The sequence below is a fragment of the Callithrix jacchus genome, chromosome 2 (assembly GCF_049354715.1).
Source record: "Callithrix jacchus isolate 240 chromosome 2, calJac240_pri, whole genome shotgun sequence".
NCBI classification, from domain to species: domain Eukaryota; kingdom Metazoa; phylum Chordata; class Mammalia; order Primates; family Cebidae; genus Callithrix; species Callithrix jacchus.
In genome coordinates, this window is record NC_133503.1 from 20,136,635 (window position 1) to 20,164,397 (window position 27,763).

The window sequence follows — 27,763 nt, forward strand, 5'->3', positions numbered from 1 at the left end:
TCTCCTTTTTCACGTTACTAGCCATTTGGACACCATCTTTTGTGAAGTGCTGTTGAACATTCTTGCCTTTTTAAATTACCTTATGGGTGTGGGCATTATATATTATGGATACATGTATTCCACATACCTTACTCTGGCTCGTCTTTTGGTGAATGGAAGTTCTTGAGGCTTAGTGTGGTTTTCTTTCCCTTATGGTTGGTACTCTTATGAATCATTTAGAAAACCTTCCCTACTCTAACGCATGAAGCTATGCTATCTCCTGAAAGTTTTAGAGGTCAGTCGTTCAAGACTAAACAGACCTTTAAGTCCACATTATTCACCTAGAATTGATGTTTAATGGGAGGTACAAATCAAATCTTTTATTCCCAGATTGTCCCGGCACCACTTACTGAAAAGGCCTCCTTCCGCAATCTGTGGCGGTAGTCTTATGTCCGTCGTTTATCTGCTGTCCATAAATGGTCTGGTCATCGCGGCCTCTTAATATTTGTTGGATCTAATCTGAAACAGATTGGCATTTGTTAAGTATTTTCACATGTATCAGGTTTTCAAAGGAAATTCTGTTATTATCTAGTGTTTTCTCTAGTATTTCCTTCCCTGGGAAATCAGAAAGTGGTCATTAGGGAAATAGCAATCACTAAGTTTTTGTTCAAATTTTGTGTGGTTTTCTTGACTTTGGGCCATTGTTATGCCAACATACACCAGGAGAGGGCCCTATTGGTACGTCTGAGGGAGGGAGGGCCTGAGTCCCTGGGAAGAACATAGCCATTCCGTCTGCCTTTTGCTGCAAGGCCTGCTGGACTTGACTGTGTTCTCTGCCTTCGTCTCTATTTCTTCTCTCCCTGTTTCATTGGAGGGGACCACAGGAACACTCCTGTCAGTCATTTGGGAGCATTACTGACCTCACCAGAGGTGAGGAGAGTCTAGACCCAAACTCACAGATTTGAATGCCAGTCAGATTGGGGAACGAGACCATCCAAGGTCGGTTTCTCAACCTCAGCACCACTGACAATTGGAACCACATAATCTTTTCTTTTAGGGGGTTGCCCTGTGCTTTGCAACAAAAATGTTGAACAACAATTTTGGATTATTTTCCAGTAGCACCCTTCATTGTGACAACCAAAAACGTCTCTGTCTCCAGATATTGCCTGATATTCCTCAGGAGGGTAAAAGCTTCCCCTCTTGAAAACCACTGTTGTAGTAGAACCTCAAATTGTGTAGATAGGAAAACTCAGACCCCAAGAGGGAGCTGATTTTCCCAGCGTTATAGCTAGTGCAGGAGTCGGGATGAAAACCAGATGTGCCTTGGAGTCCAAAGAGCCTTGAAGTTAGCGTATTAAGGTACAGAGAGACGCCCAGCTGGGCTTTGCTGATTGTTTTTGTTCTTTTCAATAGTTCCATCGCCACATCTGACCTGTCTGCTACTTCTGCCTTTTAATGTCTTTCCTCTAATTGTTATTACACAATTGAAATAAACTTATTGATAGAAAACTCAGAGAAGCAGAAAGAAAACAAAAACCACATTGTCACACTAAGATGACCTCTGTTCACTTTTTTTTTTTTTTTGAGACAGTCTCACTCTGTTGCCCAGGCTAGAGTGCAGTGGCGTGATCTCAGCTCACTGCAACCTCCACCTCCCGGGTTCAAGCAATTCTCCTGCCTCAGCCTCCCAAGTAGCTGGGATTACAGGCACATACCAACACACCCAACTAATTTTTATATTTTTAGTGGAGATAAGGTTTCACCATGTTGGCCAGGCTGGTCTTGAACTCCTGACCTCAAGTGATTGCCTGTCTCGGCCTCCCAAAGTGCTAGGATTACAGACATGAGCCACTACACCCAGCCGACCTCTGTTCACATTCTAAAAATATTGTTCCAGATGTTCTAGCATATTTTCTCATAAAAAATTATTAGTCATAAATAAAAGCAACACTCACCAAGCTGAGATGAGTGATTGCCTCTATGGGGTGTGATGGTGACAGGGGCAAGGGAGAAGTGTCTCTCGCTTTTTTAGGCTTTAAATTATTTAGATTTATTGCAGTAAACATTTATTACTTTGTTTCCCTTAAAGGAAAGACTCCCATACATAGCAAATGTACACAATTCAAATGCATGGAAAGTAAATAAGTGAAAGACCCTTCTTGACTGCCCCTCTCAGACCATCACTCCATACGCCCACCTGTGCTTGGTCCAGGATGATTTTTGCCCATCACTCTGAGAACAGACTCCTCCAGCTGCCCAAGAAGCATGTCCTGTCCTTTTGCCCAGGCACCCACAAGTAATGCGTTTGACCTTTCTGTATGAGTATTTCTTCCAGCCCAGATACAGACTATATTTTTGGTTGAAAACGATCCACACTTTGTGGAATGGAGACACCTTGATTCCCAATAATACACTTTCTTTATGTGACTTTATGATTTTTAACTCCATTTACATCTTTTCAGAAATGGCCTAATCTGAAAAGCAAACCTGCTAGCATCATCAATATATCAGGACTTGGGGGGGAAAATGGTCTGAAAGTTAAGAATCACTGGTTCCACAAACAAGCCCAAGAGTCCCCATGGGCCAGGCAGAGTGTGAGACTCCAGGGCATATCCCATCCCTGATGGCACTGTTCACCACCCACCCCTGGTTGTCAGCATAGGTTAGCCCTCCAAGCCCTCTAGGGGTGGGCAAGATGATTTTAGAGGTTTTTGAGACAGTTTCACTCTGTTGCCCAAGCTGGAGTGCAGTGGTGCTATCTTGGCTCTCTGTAGCCTCTACCTCCTGGGTGCAAGCGATTCTTATGCCTCAGCCTCCCACATAGCTGGGATCACAAGCATGTGCCACTACACCTGGCTACTTTTTGCATTTTTAGTAGAGATAGAGTTTCACCATGTCGGCCAGGCTGGTCTCTAACTCCTGACCTCAAGTGATCTACCAACCTCAGCCTCCCAAACTGCTAGGATTACAGGCATAAGCCACCATACCCAGCCATTCCCAAAGCTTTTAACTATTTATTAACACACCATTTGACAATAGCAGCTATATAGATTTGATTGATAAATATTTATCAGTTGAGGTTTTGCTCAGAATTTTACTGATGAAAATTTATAGTCAGAGACCCTCAACCTAGATACAAAACAATTTGGTGAAAAATGGCATAAAACAAGAACTGATCCATAGAAACAGGAGGTAGAAGGCTGGGCACGGTGGCTCATGCCTGTGAAATTCCAGCACTTCAGGAGGTTGAGCCGGGAGGATCATGAGGTCAGGAGTTTAAGACCAGCCTGGCCAGTGTGGTGAAACCCCATCTCTACTAAAAATACAAAAATTAGCCATGCAGTTGGCACACTCCTGTAATCCCAGCTACTTAGGAGGCTGAGGTAGGAGAACTGCTTGACCTCGGGAGGCAGAGGTTGCAGTGAGCCAAGATCGCACCACTGCACTCCAGCCTGGGCAATAGAGCAAAACTCTGTCTCAAAAACAAACAAAAAACCAGAGGTAAAGGTGATAGGAAAGATTTCCCAGGTAAGGGTCATTAGTGTATCCTCAGCTCCTAGCACAGGGCTCATTAACTATAAATCAGGGGAGGGACATTTCAGCTTCACTGTGGATTATAAATCAAAATGTAATGTTTATCCTCTAACATCCTCAAGATACCACCATTCAAGACAGTGGCAATCAGTCACCTTCCTCCAAAGCCAGATCAGTTCTTGCTTATTTTGTTAGCCTTGCCAGTAACTGCCAAGAAGTCAGAGCCTTGGTTTTATAGTTCTGTATCAACGACTTTTCTGTGAGGAGACCCCCAATGGTCAGGGTCATATTACAGTTCGCGCTATTGAGTACTGTTCTACAATGAACATCAAGCACCAGGAAGGCAGCGCAGGGCAGTGCAGTGGTCTCAACTGCAGCTGCTCATTTAAGTCACTTGAAAATACGCTTTAAAATACTGATCTCTGAGCCCTGTCACAAGAAAAACCAAATCTTTGGGGATGGACCCAGTTTTTTTTTTTTTGTTTTTTTTTTTTGAGATGGAGTCTCACTCTGTCACCAGTGGCGCGATCTCAGCTCACTGCAACCTCCACCTCCTGGGTTCAAGCAATTCTCTGCCTTAGCCTTCCTAGTAGCTGAGATTACAGGTGCCTGCTACTACACCTGGCTTTTTTCTTTTTAGTAGAGATGGGGTTTCAACATCTTGGCCACACTAGTCTTGAACTCCTGACTTCGTGATCCACCTGCCTTGACCTCCCAAAGTGCTGGGATTATAGGCATGAGCCACCACACCTGGCCGGGCCCAGATATTTTAAAAGCTCCACACTTGGTTCTGATGTACAGCCAGAGTGGAAGATGCCCCATCTAGAAGCATCTTCTTGGACTAGAGCTGCCAGATTTTTGACATTGATGCTTAGTTGTCACAGTTCTTACCAGATCTGCAGATCTCTGGTGCTGTTAGTTACAAAACCTTTTTACTGAAATTTAATTTTAAAAGAAAACTATCACTTCCATTTAAAAAATCATCTCTTGCTATCCTTAGAAAGCAACCAGAGTAACACATTCAATCAAAATAAAGCAAAATCATATAATTCCAGCTGCTGCCTGCCCAGATCTCTGAACACAAGGCTTATTCCCTCTTTGTTAAAAACAAGATTAATTAGTAAATGTTAGGTGCTAACATGTGCCGGTTTCAAATGGAGACTTTCTGATTAAGGTTGTCAGAAAGAGTGCCAGGAAACTGAAAAAGGAAAGAACTTGCTCACTGTGTGGCTCATTATGATTAAGTAACATTTTCTTATATGCCCAATTCCCACTTTAGGAAATGCTAACCTTGGAAGACATTGGCATCTACTCAAGGGAAGGGAAAGCCCACTTTCTAGGCCACAGTTTCTTGGTTATAGATCTTTCCCAGTTGACCAGACATGATTCTGATCCAGGATAATTCTGTCATCCCCTTGACAATTCAGGGGGCAGGGGAAGGGGTTGGAGGTGAAACATAGTAATATACAGCACTATTCAGGCAAGACATAGATGGACAGGAAAAGATCACACATAGAATTGGGTAAGATTAAATTACTGATTGATTCAGTGAGGGCTACGAAGAGCTGCTGGCAGTGAGGGACCAGTGGAACGGGCGCAGAGGCAGTGTCTCTCGGATGAGCCTTCCGCTGCACCTGGAGTCCCACATGAGGACTGGGAGTTGCAGCTTGTACATTCCGTGCAAGGGAGAGGGTCATGGTGGAAATTGGAAGCCTAATTTCTTGCCTGCTTCACAGGCTGTGTATCCTTGGGGCTTAACATCAGTATGCGGGAACCACATTATGTGCCTCCATATAAGGGAATGTTTAGAACACTGAGCTCTCTGGTTAGGCCCAGCCCCCCCCATGCCCCTCCTGCCAAGCACCGATTTCTATGAGGTGCTTGGATCTCCCATTTTCAGCTTCTTTCTCCGTACTTACTCAACAAAGCCAAAAACATAATGCATTAGTGACATTTGTCTTGTTGCCTCAAAAATCAGAGCTAAGGTTATTTAAGAAAATACTAGTTTGATGATTCCCTTTAGGAAATCATTTTAAAAGAAAACTATCACTTCCATTTAAAAAAATCATCTCTTGCCATCCTTAGAAAGCAACCAGAATAATGCATTCAATCAAAATAAAGCAAAATTGTATAATTCCAGTGAAAAACAGTATTTTTCACTCAGCTATGACCAGAGCCTTAAAGGTAGAGTCTAATGCCATTCTGCATAAATCTGACATTCTTAAAATCATATTGAATCTTTTTTAAGTATGTACATGGAATCTTTATGGTAGCCTATAGCCAGAAGAAATCAAGTCTCCAGTTAGCCTCATAGACTAAATGAGCTGAGAACACTTAAGGTTTTTGACATTTGAAGGAATCCCTCAGTTTTAAAACTGATGGTCCATCAGTTTTAAATTGAGTGTAACACAGAAAGAAAATTAAGACAGAAAGCGCTTCAATAAAATATGAGTCCCTTGAATTCTGATGCGAGTTCATTACAGTAAAATGTTTTTGCATCCCAACTCCAAAAACCTGTCAACAGAGCAATTTTACAGCAGACCGTGGTTCTCAATCACCTAATGATGATTTCCCTTGTAGGTATCACATAGTGGGAATAATAGGCATTAGCATGACGCTTGGTACCTGCAAAGTTACTGAATCAACTTTCACTTATTAGCTCCTTCCGGAGAGAAACTTCTGCAGAAGCACAAGCTCCTGGCAGTTCTCCAAGGAAGCGTGGTTAAAGGTCATGGTTTTTGTGTAGCAACTGCATATCATTCACACTTTGGGAAGCTCATAGCTTTTTGGAACCAGGATCTGACCATGATAAGAGAAACATTTCAGGAACAGTTGAGGAAACTTTAGTCTTGCCTACATCATGTACGATATTAAGAAAATTTGAAACTTAGGGGATCATAATTGTGAGGTTACACAGGAGGACGTCCTTGTTTTTTTAGGAGTTGTCTGCTTAGGTATTTAAGGCTGAAGTGACTCAGTGTCTTCCATTTACTGTCAAATGATTCAGTAAAATAAAGTTAAAGCAAATACGACAAAATGTTCATGGTGACTGTACATCAAGGATATGAGGATATTCACTATTCCTTCAAGTATTTTACACATTTAGAATTTTTTCTGATATGAAGCTGAAGGGAGGGTATCAAACCTCATCAGGGTATCAAAAAGTTAGGAAAGGGGTTAAAGCAGACAAGGTTGTGATGTGTGAGGAGGAGGAAAGTCATGAGGGCTTTTGTCTTTTCCAGCTACTCTCCTAGGAAGATTTATTCTTGGTAGCATATATCCTGGAGCTACATCTGGCCTTATTTTTAAAATTTATAGAGGCATTTGCTAGCACTGAACTCGGCTGTGACTCACAGGCTGACCACCTATTTGATTTACCATCAGGAAATACCAGTTTAAGATTCAAGAAAGGCAAATGAAGCCAGGGAAGCTGGCCAGTCTGTACTAGAGGCCACTGAGTGGCCCTAAGAAGGCCTCTGGCAGCCTCCGTCCTCTCTTTGGCTGTGGTGGGAAGGCTTGCATTCTGCTTCAGGAAAGCTAACAGAGAAACACAGACACACGAGAATGCCTTCTCCCTATGCTCAATTGAAGAGAAATGTCTCACACCCAGCTCCGCAGAGGGTCACTGCCTCTCTGTGCTTGAGCCGAGAGAGGTGTCCAAACAATTGGACACCCCTTCTCTGAGCCTTAGTTCCCACACTGAAAAGTGCCAGGGCTAAGGAGCTACCTCCCAGAGATCTTAGTAGTAAATGAAGTAATGAATGCTAAGTCTCCAGTGTGTAAGAAGCAGGTTCTCAGTTACCAAGAGCACCCCTCTTTGCTTTCCTCCTCTTGCCACGAGCAAAGAGACTTGAATCAGCCTTTTCTCTAAACTCCCATAAGAACTGAAAGCCTTGGTCCTGACTGCCCATAGCTCTGTGGCCCATACCCCTCACAAGCCCAAGACAAGGATGCCCTACCTTTTTTTTTTTTTTTTTTTTTTTTTTTTTTTTTTTGAGGTGGAGTCTTGCTCTGTCACCGGGCTGGAGTGCAATGGTGTGATCTTGGCTCACTGCAACCTCTACCTCCCGGGTTCAAGCAATTATCCTGCCTCAGTCTCCTGAGTAGCTGGGACTACAGGTGTGCCACCACACCCAGCTAATTTTTGTATTTTTAGTCGAGACGGGGTTTCACCATGTTGGCCAGGATGGTCTCTATCTCTTGACCTTGTGACCCACCCACCTCAGCCTCCCAAAGTGCTGGGATTACAGGTGTGAGCCCTCCCTGTTCCTTTCTTATCAGCCACCTCATTTTATCCCTGATTTCATCCTCCTCCTGAATGGGATGGCACCTTTCCTCCCACAGTTCAAATCCCTGCCTCTCCTCTCAGGCCCATCTCACAGCCATCACTTCCTCGTCCTCCACAAACCCCTGGGCCTTTCATTCAACCCACATTTTATCAAATGCCTTTCTCTGCAAGGAACTTGGTGGTGTTTCTCTCTCTTATCAGAGTCTAAAGCCTTTTGTCAACAACTTCTCCTATTGCACCCAGCTGATTCTGTTTTATTTCTGTCATGAGTGTCCTTGGATCTCTTTTCCACTAGATGGTAAACTTCATTGAAATTTCAGTTTTACAGAGCTCTACCTGTTACTGTGTTTCTTGCAGCATCTAGGCCCCTCTCTGACTCCATGGAGCATGTCATCTTCATCTCTGTGCTTTTGGATTGTCTGCAAGATCACAGAGCAAGCATTCAATAGATATTTGGTGACCTAAAGCAAGGAAAAAAAGAGTAGCAGCAAATGCAGAGAAGTGGCATCTTCCCTATTCCTGACTTGAAAGGTGTCTTTTTATCCCTGTTTAGGTTGTATGCAAGTAGACATGGAAATGCTCAGAATGTATCTCTTCCCTTGAACTCAAGGACAACTTTATGCTTTTCTCTTGGGTCTCATAGTCAGAGGAACTGAAGTCTCTAGAAGGGTCTTGGTCACCCTGAGAAGCACCCACCCAAGCAAACCTTGAACTTGCACCTTTTCTTTCCCCTGAGGTCAGCCTCCATCCTCATGCTGATTTCCAAGTTCAGATTTACTCCATAGACTCTGCAGGGCCCAGGCCTCATAGCTAGTTGCCTTTTAGACATCTGCTCTTCCATGCCCACACACATCAGAAATTTTCCTTGCCTAAATTTACCTTCGCTTCTTCCTGCCTGTAGTGTCCCTGCATCCTCTGACTCCAGGAACGGCACCACCTTCACACCGGTGCCCTGCACACGGGGCTTTTCCTTTCGCCCTCACGGCCAGTCATCAGGTCCGTGGCCTCTGCTCACTTCCTTCCATCTCCTTTGCCACTACTCCTGGCCCTGCTTTCTCCTGATCTGACTCTTCCAAAACCCGCTTTGCCCTTCCCAATCCTTTCTCTCCCTTGCAACCAGAAGGTGAAACTGCAGCTCTGCCATTTCCCTGATAAAAACCATCAGGATGGCATCCAGAAACCTAAGTGAGGCTTAGAAGATTCTTCCCAACCCACTCCTGCCCACCTCTCCTTCCTGTCATATCACTTCCCCCAGCACTAAAGGCTTCAGTCTACCTAGGCTCTCAGCCCTGGCCTACCATGGCCTCGTGCTGTAGGGCCTTTGCAAGTACTGTTCCCCCTTACCTGTCCAACACTTACCCTGGTTCAAGTTAGCATTGTTTTTCAGAAAGCCTTTCCTATCATCATCCCCAAAATCTGAACTGGTGTTCCTCTTTGCATCTCCATAGACCCCAGCCATACCCCAATTGTAGCATTTACTAGAATTGCCTGTTTCCTTGTTTTCGTCATCATCGTAGCAAGGGTTATGCATCTGGCCTGCCTCACCTACTCCAGCATCTTCCAGAGAGCCTTGCATATAGTTGATCCCTATTATTTGCTATATAAATGAAATCATGACTTACTCTCTAGCTCAGGCTCTATTCAAGCCAGAATGAAAGTCCTCAGAATTTGGTACCACCTTATTGGATATCTAAATCCTATTATGCACATGTTCTCTATATTCTTGCTGGCCTCTCATATCAGGCTGAGAAAAATACAGAGAAGGTGCAGGTCCTGAGTGTGGGTGGTCCCTCAAGAAGATTCCCTCTCAATCAATGTTTGCATGAGATGTGGGTCACTCCCCTGGTTCCCCATCAGAAGCTCAGATTTCAGGACCCTGGGCTAGATTAGACAGTCCAGTCTGCAGACTGCTTAGTGGAAGCCCTGAATGAATAAGAGCTCTGATAAGTTTTTGAGAAGCGAAGGCACTGCAGGCTGGAAGGGCTTGGAAGACTCCTGGAAGATGAAACTTAAATGGGGCTTTATAGGATGGACAAAAATGGGTAGAAAACTTTGGTTGGGGGTAAGAGGGTCAGGGAAGAAGGAATGTGTGGGTACAAATTGACCACGTGAGTGGTCTGATTATATACTTTGGAATCGTATCAGCAGATTTATAAAAGTTAGTCCATCTGCAAAGAAATTATTTAAACCAATTCAGGATTGAGGCTACCTCTGGGAGTTGAGTATCAGTAATTTCCTATTTCTTTGCACAGAAGAAGGTAGCTTAGACTCTTGTTCTTCTTCAAACCACAAATATACCATAGCTTAAGTTTAAAGAATGTTAGTTGCTATAACCAAAAACCCAGTAAGTCAACAAATGATATGATCCTGTCCGATGTGAGGCTGAAGTTTCTTAGGTGGTAAGATTTTAGGCAATTTTGTTTCTATTTATGGTAACTTTGCAATTTAATGACATGTATGTATAATGAAGGGGGAGAGTCAAGCTTCCCAAGGCTGCCTCTGCATTGGCTGCCATGGGAAAAACAATGGGTGTTGAAGTGAGGTGGCTCTGGATCTAAATGTCATCCTTACTGGTTATTTAAGCATCTGCGTGCGGACCTAGGTAGGAAAGTTCACCTCACCAAGAGCCTTGATATCCTTGTCCACAGGACGGGGACAGTGAGACCTACCTCACAGGGCTGGCCAGAAGCATGCAGCAGGCGACGGATATAGAGCAGCTGGCTCAGTAGTTAACGCTCAGTAATGTTCACTGCCTTTCCTTCTCTAAAGAGAAAAGTGGTTGTAGTTTAACAGACTCTTGGTGCTAGACATGTAGAGACCATTTAATCCAGCCTCTTGATTTTGTTCCATTTAAGTTGTTAATTGTACATTGTAACTTCATTCCGTTATATTCTTACTTGCACATTAAAACAAATCAAATAGTACAGATGATCTTTTGATGAAAACATCATACCCAGCTCTGCTGCACCTCTTCCCACCTGCATTCCCAATCCCCAGGGCAGCCTGTCCCCATCACTCCTGTTTCCAGTTCTTCCAGTTACCACCATAACACTCACTATTCTGAGGGTAACCTGTTTCTTAATTTAGACATTACTTTAGACATTACTTATCGACTCCCTACTTGGAAAGATGAGATTTTAGCAGAGGAGAGAAATGGCAGCAAGAGGCAGATCACAGAGTACCGGGGAACACCTTGTCCAAACCCTGTTTGACACATGGGGAAAGTGAGACCTAGCGTGGTGAAGTTCTTGCCAACACACAGAGTTTATGGCAGCATTAGAACTCCATGCTTCCTTCTGAAATGAGCAAGGAGAAAAAGAGATGGACAACAAATTGATAGGCCTACTATCTTCCTTTCAACATTTGATTATATTACTGCTTCTGTTTTCTCTTGTAATCATAGAGAATATACTTACACCTTTCACCACTTTTGGTAACATGATTTCCTATCTTGATTCCTTTCCATGAAAGGACAAAAGACAGAGAATTACCACCCCTGGTGCTCCCACCTCCTGCCTCTTGTCAGCTTCACTTTTACTTCACCACTGCTGTATTTTTTGTAATACTTATATTTTGTTCTGCATCTGTCATTTGTCCCTAAATGTAGCCTAAAACAAAAACTATTTGCATGAAACCTATACACATATTTTTTTTCTTTAAGATGGAGTCTCACTTTGTCACCCAGGCTAAGTATAGTGGCTCAATCTTGGCTCACTGCAACCTCTGCCTCCTAGGTTCAAGCAATTCTCCTTCTTCAGCCTCCCAAGTAGCTAGGACTACAGGTATGTGCCACCATACCCAGTTAATTTGTATAGTTTTAGTAGAGATGGGATTTCACCATGTTGGCCAGGGTGGTCTTAAACTCTTGACCTCAGGTGATCCATCCACCTCAGCCTCCCAAAGTGCTGAAATTACAGGCATGAGCCACCACGCCTGGCCCCTATGCAAATATTTTTCTTTGCTGGACCAAGTAGCATGCTAGGATTTCATTTCCTCCCCTCTGATTCCAGCAGCGAGCCTCCAAAAGCTCTTTATTTTCAAGTTAGGAAAAAGTAGTTGCTTTCAGGGTTCTTTTTTTCAAGTTAATTTTTTAAAGTAATATATGCTCAATGTAGAAAACTTAGTAAATGCAAACAGGTAGGAAAAAAAGGGAAAAAGTGGGAAAGAAAATGAACATTACTCTTGTAGAGAACCTGAAAATTCCACTACATGGACAATTCTTAAAACCACTTCATATAGTTCATACTCAGTAAAATTGAAGAGATAATACCTCCTTTATTATTCTAGTAATGAGAAACACATGGGCCCCAAATAGGAGAGATTGTGTTCTAAGGTTAAATTCCCTCGCATACTGAGCCTTGCAACTTTTATTCTACATAGTTATTGAGCACCTACTGTTTATTAGGCACTGTGCTCACTATTGGGAATAAAATATGGTCATAGATAGACATTGTCTCTACTTTCATGGAGGTTAAAATTCAGTAGCTGGGAGTAGATATTCATGAACTAGTCACATATGGAATGTGGAATACAACTTGAGTTAAGATACTGAAAAGGAAAAGAACTTCATTCTTTTAGGACATTTAACTAGGGAACCTACATGAGCAGGGGGGCATTGGGGTCAGGGAAGTGTTCCTGAAAGGAACAGTGCTTCCTTCAATTGCCATCTGAAAGAACAGCAATTGACTAAGCGAAGAGTAAGGGAGAAGTTGGATTAGACAGCGTTCCAGAGACGCGAAGATTCTGTGATGGCCACACAAACAGCATGTTTGAATAACAAACAGCTGCTATAGCTGGAGCGGTCAGAGCCAGCGGGGCAAGTGGAGAGGAAACCCAGGCCGGATGGTCTTCACAGGCCACAGCAAGGAGCCTTTCTAGCAGGGCACAGCTTGATGGGTTCCTAGGCAGAGTGGAGGGTCTAGCGTGGATCCTTTAAGGTAAGGATCAGACAAGAGGGAGGTCAGCCTTTTCTGGGCTCCCACAATGGAAGCTTGTTTGGATCACTCATGTAGGCCTTCATGTGCTCTAAAATGGATGTTTTTATCAGTCACAATGATCTCAGCTTGAATGCGAAACAAACACCTTCCACAAAAGGTGTTGCAGAGTGTGTAGCCACCTCATCATGCAAATGGCCATCATCTTCTGGGACCTTCCAGGCAAATGCTTTTCCATGTCTTAGGAAATCACATCCTTCACCTTTCTCACCTTCACTGATAAATGACATCACAAAGCACACACAGAAGTATGCCAGCAGGAAGCACCCCCAGGGAATCTGGTCCTGCAGTTTCAGTTTGCATTGGGGCGGCAGGGGCGTCGAAAGGGTAAATGGAATACTGTCTCCCCAAAAGAAATCTGAACAGTCTCATCGTGTAAAATGAACAAAGCAGCAGCATTACTCTTGTAGAGAACTCAGAGCCCTCTATCCCCTAAGGTGGCTCCCGAGACCACTTTACCCATATTAACAAAACAGAAAGTTGATAGTTCATGCAATGGGCAGCCTTAATAAGACATTTCTTGGAGCAACTGAAATGTTTGGAAAAAAGACAAAACTTGGCAGTGGGGCTGGGCATACCAGTCCTCTGGAACTTCAGTAGCTCCTCGTTACACTTAAAATTCACCCTTAGCCTCCTGCCTATAAGGCCCCACCTGATCTGGTCTCTCCCTACCTTTAGGGCCTCCTGCTGTGAGGCCCTACTGTGAGTCTCTTCATCACTACACTCTTAACTCGTTCCCTGCCTGGGGGCCTTTGTCCTGGAACACCGTTACCTCATATCTGCAAGGCTGGGTCCCTTGCTTCATTTCATTCTCTAATCAAGTGTCACCAACTCATTCCATTCTCTATTCAAATGTCACCAACTCAAACATCACTCTCAAAAAAAAAAGAAAAAAAAAGTTGTTTTGCTGTTGTTTGGAGCCAGTCTTGCTCTGCAGCCCAGGCTGGAGTGCAGTGGAACAATCTCAGCTCACTTCAACTTCCACCCGCTGGGTTCAAGCAGTTATCCTTACCTCGGCCTCCTGAGGAGCTGGGATTACAGGCATGCACCATCAAGCCCAGCTAATTTTTTGATTTTGGTAGAGATGGGGTTTCACCATGTTGGCCCCAGGGTGGTCTCGAACTGCTGAGCTCAGCCAATCCACCTGCCTCGGCCTCCCAAGGTGTTGGGATTACGGACATGAGACATCACACTCGGCCAAAAAGATCTTTTCTGACTACCTTGTGGTAGTCCCTTCCCAACCCTAGTCACTGTCTAGCCTGTTAACCTGAAATGTTCTGATTTGTTTACTTGTTTTTATCTGTCTGTCACCTAGAATATAAATTCTGTGAGGACAAAGATCTAGTCTAACTTGTTCAGCATCATATCTGCAAAGCCTAGAAGAGTGCTTGGTGCTCAATAAATATTTTCTGGATGAATGTATGGCTGTAATAGTAGCATTCTCATACTTGGAGGACTGTCTTGTGGACAAATTTATTTACTCATCTAAGAAACATTTACAGAGTAACAAATGTTTAGTCATTTAATAAATAATTGAGAAACTATTATATGCAAGGCACTGGAGGTAAGAGGCAGAAATACAGATGCCATCCCTACCCTTAACGAGCTCATAGTGTTGTGGTGGTTGGTGTGGAGAACCTGGAAAGAATCAAACATGAGAATCCGCAGGAGATAAAGACTAATTGGTTTTCATAGGAGAAATAGAGAAGATGCACCCCAGGGTTTAGGCCTGGGCAGATGAGGAGTTGATCGTGTCATTCTGTGAACAGGGACCCCCAGGTGGTCAGCTTTGGAAACAATGAGCTGTGGAATATTCAAGTGGGAACATCCAGCAAGGAGTTGGATATCCAGGTCCAGAGCTTTGCAGAAAAGTCTGGATGAAAACACAGATTTGATTAATAGTAGACAGTGAGTGGTGTTTCAAATCATGGGAGTCAATGAGATAAACCATGACAATAGAATAAGAAAAAAACCTCAACATTTAAGGAACGATCAGAGATAAAATCTGCAAAGATGCTAAAAAGGAGAAACCAAAATGGTGGAAACAAAGAAACACCCTGTCACAGGAGCTGAGGACAGTGCCTAATACTGTACAGACACCATATGAGGTGAAGGCTGAAAGGGTTGCACTGAACTTGGTGACAAAGAAGTCCTTGGTCATCTTTGCTAGAGACATTGCCATGGCATATGATTAGGCATGATATCTCTGTTTGCTGAGAAAGGAAGTAAAGACTAGGAAATGAAGAGAGATGTAGAAAACTCTTACAGTGCTTGGCCCTTAGGGGAAGAATAAAGATAAAAGAGCTAAAGATACTAGCTCGAAAAATATATCAGTGATACTGTAAAGAACAGAACAAGGATCTAAGTGGAAACTGTTGGAAGCAGCTCAGCTCAATACCAAACCAAACTTTCTAACCATTAGAATTTTCAAAAGTAGATTGGGCTGCCTCCAGAAGAACTGAGTTCTTCATTGCTGGAGTTATGGAAGAATAGCCTGAATGTTCTATTAGAAAAGAATAAAAGGTGTCAAATCAGTAATCTAGGTCTCCACTTTAAGAAACTAGAGCCATGGCCAGGTGCAGGGGCATGTGCCTATAATCCCAGCACTTTGGGAGGTCAAGGCAAGAGGACTGCTTGAGCCCAGGAGTTTGAAACCAGTCTAGGCAACACAGTGAGATCCCCCATCTCTATTATAAAAATCTTTATTTCAATTATTTAAAAAGTAAACTAGATAAATAAGAGCAAATTAAACCTAATGCAAGCAGAATAAAAGAAATGAATTAGTAAAGAACAGAAACCAGTAACATTGAGGTACAGTGGCTCATGCCTATAATCCCAGCACTTTCGAGAGGCAAAGGCAGGCAGATGGCTTAAGCCCAGGAGTTCAAGACCAGCCTGGGCACAAAAGATACAAAACTCAGCTGGGTGTGATGGTGTGCACCTATAGTCCCAGCTACTTGAGAGATTGAGGTGGAAGGATCAGCTGAGTCCAGGGAGGCTGAGGTAACAGTGAGTCATGTTCATGCCACTGCACTCCAGCCTGGACAACAGAATGAGATGAAAGAAAAGAAAGAAAGGAAAAGAACAGAAAAGAAAAGAAAGACTAAAAAAAAAAAAGAGAGAAGGAAACCAGTGACATTGAAACTAAAAGCTGGTTTCTGGGGGAATAAAAAACAAAACCTCTAGCCAGACTGAACAAGAATAAAAGAGAAGACCAAATGACCAGGAATACAGAGGGACGTTACTACAGAACCCACAGAAATTAAAAGGACAATAAAAATGTTCTAAAGACACATATATACCCATAAATTAAACTTAAGCCAATTCCTTAAGAGACACAAATTCCCAAAACTCACTTAAGAAAAATTGATAAGCTGAATAGTCCTGTATTTATTAAAGAAATATAATTCCTACTTATTAAAAAAAAAAAAACTTCTAACAAAGAAAACTCCCAATCCTGTCTCTACAAAAAAAAAAAAAAAAAAAAAAATTAGCTAGGTGTGGTGGCATGTACCTGTACTCCTAGCTACTCAGGAGGCTGAGATGGGAGGATCACCTGAACCCAGAAGGTCAAGGCCAGTGAGCCATGATTGCACTATTGCATTCCAGCCTGGGTGAGAGAGCAAGACCCTGTCTCAAAACCAAAACAAAAAACCAACACCAGACACAGATTGTTTCACCTGTGAATTCCATCAAACATTTAAGGAAGAAATAGTACCAATTCTACATGATCTCTGTAACTGCCCAGCAGATTCACCTTGCCCATAGCCCAGACAGAGCTGATTTATCAAGACAGGGGAATTGCAATGGACAAAGGGCAATTAATAATGCGTGCAAAGCCAGGAGACCGGAGTGTCATTATTACTCAACTCAGTCTCCTGGAGCATTCACTCCAGGATCAGAGTGTTGAAAGATAATTTGGCAGGAAGGAGCGTGGGAAGTCGGGAGTGTTGACTGGTCAGGTTAGAGATGGAATCATAGAGGGTCAAAGTGAGTTTTTCTTGCTGTTTTGTGCTCCTGGGTGAGATGGCAGAACTGATATCAGATTACTGGCCTGGCCGGTGTCAGCTCATCCACTGGAGAGCAGGGTCTGCAAAATCACTCAAGCACTGTTCTCAGGTTTTACAATAGTAATGTTATCCCGGGAGCAATTTGGGAAGGTTCAGACTCTTGGAGCCAGAGGCTGCATGACCCCTAAACTATAATTTCTAATGTTGTAGCTAATTTGTTAGTCCTGCAAAGGCAGACCTCAGGCAAGAAAAGGGGGTCTTTTCAGGAAAGGGCTATTACCAATTTTGTTTCAGAGACAAACCATGAACTGAATTCCTTCCCAAAGTAAGTTCGGCCTATGCCCAGGAATGAACAAGGACAGCTTAAAACTTAGAAGCAAAATGAAGTTGATTAGGTCTGATTTCTTTCACTGTCATGATTTCCTCATTTTGGAAAAGTGGTTTTGCCTCCAAAACATACAAACAAGGGGAACGCTCCCCATCATTTGAGGTCAACATTACCCTAATACCAAAACCTAAGGCATTTGAAAATAAGATAACAAATCAGTATCCCTCATGAATACAGAGTAAAAATCCTAACCAAAATGTTAGCGAATAACGTCAAGCGATACATCAAAAGGATAACGTAATGAAGTGGGTTTATTTCAGGAATACAAGGCTGATTTATCATTCAAAAATCATCCAATGCAGGTCGGGCGCAGTGGCTCACACCTATAATCCCAGCACTTTGGGAGGCCGAGGCAGGTGGATCATGAGGTCAAGAGATCAAGACTATCCTGGCCAACATGGTGAAACCCCGTCTCTACTAAAAATACAAAAATCAGCTGGGCGTGGTGGTGGTCGGCTGTAATCCCAGCTACTCGGGAGGCTGAGGCAGGAGAATTGCTTGAACCCGGGAGGCAGAGGTTGTAGTGAGCCGAGATCCTGCCACTGTACTCCAGCCTGGCGCCTGGTGACAGACCAAGACTCTATCTCAAAAAAAAAAAAAAAAAAAAAAAATCCAATGTAATTCACTATGTGAATATGGAAGATTAGCTTGAATGATCAATAAGCCAAGTTTTCAGGTTATATAATGAATCAAAGGATCTAAGCTTAGACATAGCAATGAAGACCAGGTTGTACGATTTACTAGAAAGGAGTCAATCAACAGCTTACCTAAGACAGGAGGAAAAGGCTGGGCACAGTGGCTCACATCTGTATTCCCAGCACACTGGGAGGCGGAGGCAGTCAGATCACCTGAGGTCAGGAGTTCAAGACCAGCCTGGCCAACATGGCGAAACCCTGTCTTTACTAAAAATACAAATATTAGCCAGGCATGGTAGCAGGCACCTGTAATCCCAGCTACTCAGAAGGCTGAGGCAGGAGTAATCACTTGAACCTAGGAGGCGGAGGCTGCAGTGAGCCGAGATCACATTACTACACTCCAGCCTTGGCAACAGAGTGAGACTCCATCTCAAAACAAAGAGGGGATGATGGGGGAAAAGTGTCCCCTCTGGAAAAAAAACAGAATTACAATCAACTCAGATAGGCTCCTCTGAAGGGACTGCAGAATGTTCTTCCTCTGGTAGCCTCATTTCAAGAACTGACCTGCAGTTAAAAGGGAGTTGGGGCTCCCCTCTTGAACAGCTGGCCTTTCAGAGTCCTGGATGGCACTGTTCCATCCATGCCTGGGGTGGAGGAAGCCAAGGACTCCCGCAGTCTTGATTTTCTCAGATGCTTAGAATCCCACAGTGTCAGAGTTTGAAATGGAGCCTGGCTCTTAACCTAACCCAAACGCCCACAGTTGAAGAGAAAGCAAACCCCAGTAGAAGGTGGCTTCTCCAGACTCCTTCCCTCCCCTTTGTTTTGAAATCCACGGATTTCGAGCTTGGCCCAAGACAGCCTGTGAGACCCTATCTTCCTGTCTTGCCCTAACCAAACTTCCCCTCCAACCATCTTATGTTTGCTTTTAAGCTTATCTTTACACATAACAAGTCACCATCAAAACCTTTCTGGCCTGGCTTCTCTTCCCTCTTCTCTTGCTAGTTGATGTCTGGTGTGGAGAAAACCAATCAGACAAAGGCCTCTACACAGAGTTGTCCTGGATCTGTAGACTGGAAGACTGACCTAACCACCTGCTATGAGCCTACAGACCTTACAACCAACCAGGCAGACACAGACTCTGAGGCCCATCTTCTGTTTGATTCTGTGTAATCCAGCCTAATTCAACAAATCCCTCATAAGATTACAGTAAAAATGTATTGGGCTCTCAATATGTCCCCGCGACCATGCCACAAGGTTATGCATTTTCTCGTTTCATCCTCACAACCCATTAAAATAGATACTGCTGTTCTCATCCTCATTCTGCAGATAGATAAGTAGACTCAGAGAGGCTAAGTAACTTGCCCAAGGTCACAGTGAATAGAAGAGCCAGGATTTGATGCCAGGTCTAGCTAACTCCAGTGCTTAGGTTTTTAGGAATGAAACATCTTCCTGATTTAAAATGAAAATTGCTTTCTCTTTCTTTGCCCTCTGTCTCTGCAGTCTCAAGAGGAGGTCTGCGATTTGCTCCATGCTGCACCCTTCCAAAACATCTTGCCTAGAGTCTACATCAAAGGTAAGAAACCACTACAGCAGCTGAATAACCGGCCAGCATTTGACCCTTATTCTCACCTCCTAGTCCTAGTTAACTCAGGTCTAGTCTGCAAGAAGGAAGGTTAATCCTTTGGACACCCATTGAATAGCCACAGAATCATGAACTGGAAGATTGACCTAGCCACCTGAACTGAACCTTCAGACCCCACCACTAACCAGACAGACACAGACTCTGAGGTCCATTATCTCCGATTCTGTGTCATTCACTATAATTATTCAACAAATTCCTTACAAGATTACAGAAATGACACTCCAGACCCTGTTCCTTGGTCCTTCTAGAATATCACTAGTATAGTGGTGTCCATGAATTCCAAGTCTAGACAGCACTATACTAGAGATATTCTAGAAGGCAGACGATTCCATTGTCGGACATTCACAGAACCACTTCGCAAGGTAGACGATTCCATTGTTGGACAAATCATAGAACATTTTTCTTTATAGTAAACACTATTCACACTTTCCAGAATCAAGGAGAACAACTCCACATACTCCATCCCATTTTTGGAATGCAGATACATCATCAGGTCCTTTGAGAGTTTTTCCTTCCTTAGTTGCCCTGTGTGTCCTGAATCTCATTTTCTGCTCTGTGACTCCTTTTGCAGAGGGGGAGCGCCTGGAGGTCCGAATGAAACGTCTGGAAGCCAAGTATGCCCCGCTTCACCTGGTCCCTCTGATTGAGCGGCTGGGGACCCCTCAGGTACCAACCTTATATAATGAATGGGCTGTGAGCACTGACAGGAACTTAAGAAAGAGAGCATTTGACCAGACCTCACTGTACCGGTGGGACAACTGAGGCTCAGAGAAGGGAAGAGAACGTCTAATAGTCAAAAGCTAGTTGATAGCAATAGCAATAGCAGGTCTAGAATGAGATTTGCCGACTCTCGGGCCTGTGAGACCCTATCTCCCCATCTTGCCCTAACCAGAGTGTTTCTTCTGTACCTTGTTATGTGTCCTGCCAACAAGTCCTCGGCTTATTTAAACAAGTATCTACTGTGTCCCTGCTAGGTATCAAGAATTCTGTTACTTTGTCTCTCAAAAGTAAAACTCTGCATACTCTGTGAGCCACCAGTTCACTTCTGGACATTTTTGCTAGAGAAACACTTAAAGGAACATAGATGCTTGTGTAACATTGTTAAAGCAAAAACTAGAAACAACCGGAATCTATCAGTAAAGCTGATTAAAATGTGGTAGAGTCATCTCAATGCTAAGTTACTGCATATTACGTATGCACTTGATACGTAACGAGAAGCAAAAATTAGATCGGGATGCATCAGTGTGGATAGATGAGCACAGTCAGTTGGATCAAGTAAGTTGCACTGCAGTTCACACAGGATGACGCTTTTTTAAATGCACACAACAAACCATCTAAAACTCTTCTGAAAATGTCCGGAATGATGTATTCGTAGTTTGTCATGGTGGCAACCTCTGAAGAGAGATGACAAGATAGAGTGGGAGAGAGCCTTTTCTGTAGCGTTCTAATGAAGGTGAATGAGCTCATATGTTATTCTGTAATTGTCAAAAACCAGTACAAGTCGCTGTGAACATCAAGATGAGTAAGACAGACCCATGCCTTCAGAGAATTCAGATTATGCAGGGAGCAGGAAGGAAGAGAAATAGAGGGGAAGAGGAGAAACAAAGGGCATGTGCTTTCAAACTGATTTAAGCAAGCTGCACATTTTCAGGGGAGGCAGGGGAAGAGTTCAGGAAGAGAAACAGGGTGTCCTGGTGAGACAAGCCAGCGCTGACTGTTTAAGAGATTTAGGATTGAAACCCGCTGTTTAACTGGCATTCCGGTCCTCTCTGGTGTTCTCACCAAGAGCAGAAGGACTTGAATCCTCAGCAGAGGGCAGAGGTGGCCTCTCTTCTGGCAAAGCATGATAAGTATTTTTGAAGCACAATGCAGAGCCTCATCTTCACAGACATCACGCTAAGGAAGCCACCCCAGCCAGTCACCCAGCATGCCACCAACCTCCTTCTGAAAATGGTGATTAAAAGCTAATTGTGGGGCCGGGTGTGATGGCTCATGCCTGTAATCCCAGGATTTTGGGAGGCCAAGGCAGGTGGATCACCTCAGGTCAGGAGTTCAAGACCAGGCTGGCCATCATGGTGAAACGCAGTCCCTCCCAAAAATACAAAACTTAGCCAGGCATGGTGGCAGGCACTTGTAATCCCAGATATTTGAGAGGCTGAGACAGGAGAATCACTTGAACCTGGGAGGCGAAGGTTGCAGTGAGCTGAGATCATGCCACTGCACTCCAGCCTGGGTGACAGAGACTCCATCTCAAAAAAAGAAAAAGCTAATGGTGGTTGGGTTCTTTGACTCGCCACAGAGAGAACTCAGATACTGTAAAGCACACACACATTTTCTTTTTTGGCCTGCGGAGGCTAAACAGAGGAGATCCTCTCCAGTGATTTCCTTTTAGGGAGAAAACCCAGGGAGTGACATGTAAATGTGTCTGCTCCACTGCTGCTGTCATCCTGCAGGCATCCCCCGCCTCTCAAGCCAAAGTCTGGCATGTGTTTCCACTTAGAGGACTGTGAATTCCTTCCCTGTTCTGGTGAACACCATTTCCTTGCGACTGATAGAAATCTCAATCTGTCAAATGCTGAGTGTTTAACAAATGAGAGCCTAGACATTCTGTGAGACAGGAAATGCCAGTTTTATAAGTCTCCCATCCCTCAAGAAATAGTCCAAAACTTAGTCATACCATGGACTAAAGAAAAATTACCAAAATAATTAACTTCTGAGATAGTTTGGGCACAGGGTACTCATAAGATATCTAGGTCGGTGACAGAGGAAGTCTGCAGCATAGTTAAAGCTGGGAAGCTTGAGCAGTATTGAATTCTTTGCATTTATTTGAGACAGATTCAGGTGACCTGGTTTGTTGCCCCACACTATCATGGAAAAAAAAAGAAAAAAACTCGGAGCTGGGGAAGGTTAAAAGACAGGCATCCTTGTCCCAACTCCACCCCTGAGTTATCTAGTGCAAGCCATTTTTCTCTGTCTTTATTTTGCCATCTATAAAATAGGATCATATCTGCTTTACCTGCCTTTCTTGATTGTTATGATGAGCAAATAATAGAAGAATAAGAATTCAAAAGCCGTTGAGTTTTTTAAGAAGGAATATTGTTACATATTACTTCTTAAAGTTACAGAGGAGGAATATTGAGATGACTTCAGCACAGCTTCACAAATGTTTTCTCCATCCCTTGTTAAACTCAGAAAAGAAGGTTAGAAAGAGAAAAAAACTCCCCACTGAATGGAATAGAAAGAAAGAAAAGCTATGTTAAACACTCCCCTCCCCATATGACCCCAGGCTACAAATTGAGGGTATTTGCAGGAAGGTAGCTATAAAGCACATTTTCAAAGCAAAAAGAAAATGATAGACATATCAGAAGACACGACATGAAAGAAAACTCACCACATAAAAAAAATACAGTGCTAACACATGCAGGAAAGCATCTGCCCTAACCAGCAATCAACGAAATGCAGATTCAAAGAATGAGATGCAATTTTTCATCTCAAGTTGACGAAGACTATTTCTCAGTGGAGTATTTTATTTTTTTATTATTATTTTGAGACGGAGTCTCATTGTCACCCAGGCTAGAGTGCAGAGGCATGATCTCAGCTCACTGCAACCTCCACCTCCCTGGTTCAAGCAATTCTCCTGCCTCAGCCTCCCGAGTAGCTGGGACTTAAGGTGCATGCCACCACGCCTGGCTAATTTTTGTATTTTTAGTAAAGACGGGTTTCACCATATTGGTCAGGTTGGTCTCTAACTCCTGACCTCAGGTGATCCGCCCGCCTTGGTGTCCCAAAGTGCTGGGATTGCAGGCGTTAGTGACCTCACCCAGCTGTATTTTATTATTGAGACAGGGTCTTTGCCTGTCACTCAAGCTGGAGTGCAGTGGCACCATGGTAACTCACTGCAGCCTCAGCCTCCCAAGAAGCTGGGATGAGTGCACACCACCATACCTGGATAATGTTGTCATTTTTATAGAGAGGAGGTGTCACCATGTTGCCAAGGCTGAGATACAGGAATATGGATGAGGGTACAAGGAACAGGCTTCACATAGGTAAATGCACACGGATCAACTTTGCTTGAGGATAGTTTGCCACCGTGTAGTAGATGCCTTTGAAAAATATTTATACTCATTGACCCTTCAGTTACTAAGTATTCATCTTAACAAAATGCTCAGCTGCAGCTCGCAAAATGTTATGTATAAGAATGGTGGGCCGGGCACGGTAGCTCATGCCTGTAATCCTAGCACTTTGGGAGGCCAACGCAGGCAGATCACTTGAGGTCAGGAGTTCGAGATCAGCCTGGCCAACATGGTGAAATCCCGTCTCTACTAAAAATATAAAAATTAGCCAGGTGTGGTGGCTCACGCCTGTGATCCCAGATACTCAGGAGGCTGAGGCGGGAGAATCACTTGAACCAACTAGGCAGAGGTTGCAGTGAGCCGAGTTTATGCCACTGCACTCTAGCCTGGTCTAAAAAAAAAAAAACACAAAAAAAGGATGTTGGCTTTAGAATTGTTCTTAATTGTGAGTTTGTAAACATTTTAAGGTAACCAAGTATATAAGACTAAATTAATTATATCAGTGGCCATTAAATGTAGCCATTCCTTCAACATATTAAAGGAAATGAGTTGAAGTTACTTATCTATTAAAAAAAGCAATGTAGTAATAGGACTCAAATTGCTAAACATACATGTATACATTCACATACATCAACAAATCACACATCAGTATTTTAAGAATGTTCATTTCTGGGTAATGAGGTTTAGGAAATATTTTTATTTTCTTAAAACTGTAGGGCTAAACACTTATTTTTCTTTTTTCTTAAAACTGTAGGGCTAAACACTTATTATTCTTTTTTCTTAAAACTGTAGGGCTAAACACTTACTTTTCTTTTTTCTTAACCACTGGGACACCAGGAAAGGACAAACACTTTTCAAAGGAAAGGGAGAAAGTTTATTATTATTAGGCCCTTTTCATTGGCTGTAGTAGGTGGGGGCACCAGAGTTGCAAGTCTAAAGATTTATAACCACAGTTGCCAGTTTTTCTCTTCCCTACTCCAGGACTGTCTGACACTGAGGACCGATTCAGATTAACCAAACGTAGATTTATTAGTAAACCAGAACTCTGTATGCATTAATTTGCAAAATAATATTCATGACTTGAAAACAAATTGGGGTCTTTTTATTTACTGAGCATCTTCCTTGTACTAGACATTCTCTTTCTGAAATGAGGAGCCCTTTCTGGGGCCAAATAGAAAAGAGTAAGAACAAAGAGAATACGAACAGACTCAAGCACAGGCTCAGGATTTTTTTTTTTTTAACAAGAGATATTTCTAGCTAACTGTGGCAATTTGAGTGGTTCCCCCTCTGCTCACAAGCTGTTCCTGCTGATAAAATCAGGATGAGTCACTAGGAATCAGGGTTCCCTCTTCTGTGTTTAAAACACACATTGGCAAACTACTTCTCCAATTCGTTTCCTAGATTTCTTTCAGTACCTAGTTGTCGTGACAACTACATTCATGGTCCACATTTATAACAGACTCCTGGCATTGCTGTTTCCGGATTTCCTTCCCTTCATGGATTCAGTTAAAGGTCACCCTCTCCCTCCCTCTTCCTGGGGGCCTCCAGGGAGGGAGCTTCCAGGAAAGTCAGGCAGGTGCCTCCCAGCCACCCTGTAAAATGACTCCTTGGGGAAACCTCCCACTGGGGAGCTGATCCCATGAGTCCCCTGTGGATCTCAGAGTCAGAAAGTCTGCCTTTTTTAGCTTTGTTCACAGATTTAGAGACCTTATTGTAACTTTTACCTTACTTTGCAGATAGCTTTCAAGACCTCTACCCCTACATGTTTTCACTCACAATGTGTGTAGTAATATGTTTTCACATCTAGCGTGTCTAGCCAGCTGGTTGTTAAATATGCAGTAGCCAGAACCCAGATGAAAAGCCAGTTTACATTATTAATAGAGGTCATTTGTAATTGTCAAAGAAGCCCTTCTAAAGGAAATAATTATCTGAAATCATGGGCAAATTTTAAAAGATTAACGTATGCTCATTGTCGCACATTCAACCGTACAGAAGTATTTAAAGTCAAGAGTGACAGTCCACTCACTTCTCCAAGCCCATCTGTTCCCACACCGATGTTAGTCTTTCTAAAATAGGCTTTACACATACACACGTCACACATACTTTCATCTGTGGGACTGTACTTGTCGATGTTTTTAAGTAGAATTGTAATATGCATTCGTTTCTGCAATTTGTTCTGTTCACTCTACAACTTAACCAACAGCTGTAGACTGCTGGGTCAAATGGGAGCTTTATCACTCACTGGCTGCCTCTCTGAACCTTAGTTTCTTAATCTGTAAAATGGGGATAGGAGTGCCATCTACCTCATGGAGTGGAATGGAGTCAACGCCTATCAAGTGCTTAGAACACGGCCTGCTTTGTTACCCATACTCAGAAAGCTTAAGCTAGCAGTAATTATGTCAGTCTTTTCAATGGCTATCCGGCATTCATTACATGGGTAAATCATCGTTTTAAAAATCAATCCACTACTGGTGGCGCCTGGATTTTACTTAACGCCAGTAAGACTTACCATGAAACTTCCTTGCCGTTGCATTCAGGATCATCAAGTTAGTGCCCTGCTTTGATGAATTGGTTTTGGTGAATGAATTCCAGGTGCAGCCAGCTCTGCAGTTTGGGAATCTCTGGTGGGAGGTGGCAGATGGGCTCTGAAATGTGGCTAGAAGGTGTATTTGCCCTTCCGTTTCCAGCAAATCGCCATCGCTCGGGAGGGTGACCTCCTGACCAAGGAGCGGCTGTGTTGTGGCCTGTCCATGTTCGAGGTCATCCTGACCCGCATCCGGAGCTACCTGCAGGACCCCATCTGGCGGGGCCCACCGCCCACCAATGGCGTCATGCACGTCGATGAGTGTGTGGAGTTCCACCGGCTGTGGAGCGCCATGCAGTTTGTCTACTGCATCCCTGTGGGAACCAATGAGTTCACGGCTGAGTGAGTACTCCCAGAGAAGGCAGGGTCACCCCCAATCTGCCTGTGCTTCTGCAGGTCATGGGGCTACCAGAGTTCAGCCAGAAGTGGGATTGGGGGTGGCCAGCAACTACTTGAGTGTGTGGATTGCTGCACGGGGTACACCTGGAGGCTGAGCCAATCGCGTAGGCAAGAAAGAGCCCAGTAGGGGGTTGATAATAAGACTCACTGCCCACCTCACTGCCACTACACTGTACTACTGGAAAATGAGGAGCCTTTAGGAGTCCTTAGAGCAGAGGAGGGCTAATTCTTCCTGAACTCACCCAGCTACATGTTGAGGACAGAGTGGAAAGGCAGACAAGACCTCCCCTCCAGCAGCCACGAGCTCTAGGAAAAAGGTTGGGGGGAAGGGGCAGCTTCCCTGAGAACGTGGTGTTGGTAAGGCTGTTTCAGAGCAGCACTGGCCTACAAGATTCCAGCACAGTGATGGGGAACTGGGGACACCTCCCCAGGTTGAGCTGGGGCTGCTGCTTAAGGACAAAAGAGATAGTTGAAGGATGACCTTGCTGCCATCCAAACTGCCTGGGTCTCCTGAGAGTTGGGGGACTGTAGTCAGAGCTTTGTCAGAACCAAAAGGACTCAGCCTCAACCCCAGCAACATCTGCCCACCACGGCCTGTCCCCTCCCTCTCCGCCTACTCTGGCCAGTTGGCCTCCTGGTTTGAAACGGCCCTTCACCCCACGGGTGTTCCTTAAGCTCCTTTAGAGAGTCAAGACAGATTCTCCTTCGGTCTGCAGGGAGTAATCAGCCACATAAATCTCAAAGGCTGGGTGGGTTTTTCCTGGCAAATTCAGAGCCGATTTTTTTTTTTTTAACATTAGTGATGCAACGAGGCTGACACCTCTTTGTGGCTGGAATGACTTTATATGACATAACCATCCCTGGAACTAACGAATCCCCCCTCACAGCTTCCTTTGTACCCATTTTATAGATTAAGAGACTTGGCCCAAACACAGGCTTCCTTAGTAGCTGTACTCCTGGCCCCCCAAGATGAGTCTCCCTCCCTCCCTCTCCTCCTCCCCTACCTCTCAACTCCAGCTGCTTTCTCCCCCTGCTCCTAGGCAGTGTTTTGGTGATGGCTTGAACTGGGCTGGCTGCTCCATCATCGTCCTGCTGGGCCAGCAGCGTCGCTTCGACCTGTTCGACTTCTGTTACCATCTGCTAAAAGTGCAGAGGCAGGATGGGAAGGATGAAATCATTAAGAATGTGGTAAGCAGGCTGGCGGCTGAGGCCTGGGAGGTGGGACTGGGCTGACAAC

At 43.9% G+C, this 27,763-nt stretch overlaps 1 protein-coding gene and 1 long non-coding RNA gene across 9 annotated transcripts in view; one reads left to right on the forward strand and one right to left on the reverse strand.

Moving 5' to 3' along the window:
- The window catches only part of CYFIP2 (cytoplasmic FMR1 interacting protein 2), a 140,203-nt gene that overhangs the window by 107,175 nt on the left and 5,265 nt on the right, over nucleotides 1-27,763 (forward strand). For all 8 annotated transcript variants that reach the window (XM_035283382.3, XM_078358596.1, XM_078358598.1 and 5 more), the window contains 4 exons: nucleotides 19,329-19,401; nucleotides 20,042-20,136; nucleotides 26,231-26,469; nucleotides 27,567-27,714. In XM_035283382.3, the coding sequence (XP_035139273.1) occupies nucleotides 19,329-19,401; nucleotides 20,042-20,136; nucleotides 26,231-26,469; nucleotides 27,567-27,714 (555 nt within the window). The remainder of the gene's footprint in view (nucleotides 1-19,328; nucleotides 19,402-20,041; nucleotides 20,137-26,230; nucleotides 26,470-27,566; nucleotides 27,715-27,763) is intronic.
- LOC118150063 (uncharacterized) lies at nucleotides 390-26,233 on the reverse strand. Its single transcript, XR_004737823.3, has 4 exons — nucleotides 26,053-26,233; nucleotides 10,471-10,564; nucleotides 8,138-8,262; nucleotides 390-498 (listed from the first exon to the last, which is right to left on the reverse strand). It is a non-coding gene; the product is annotated as an uncharacterized LOC118150063 (long non-coding RNA).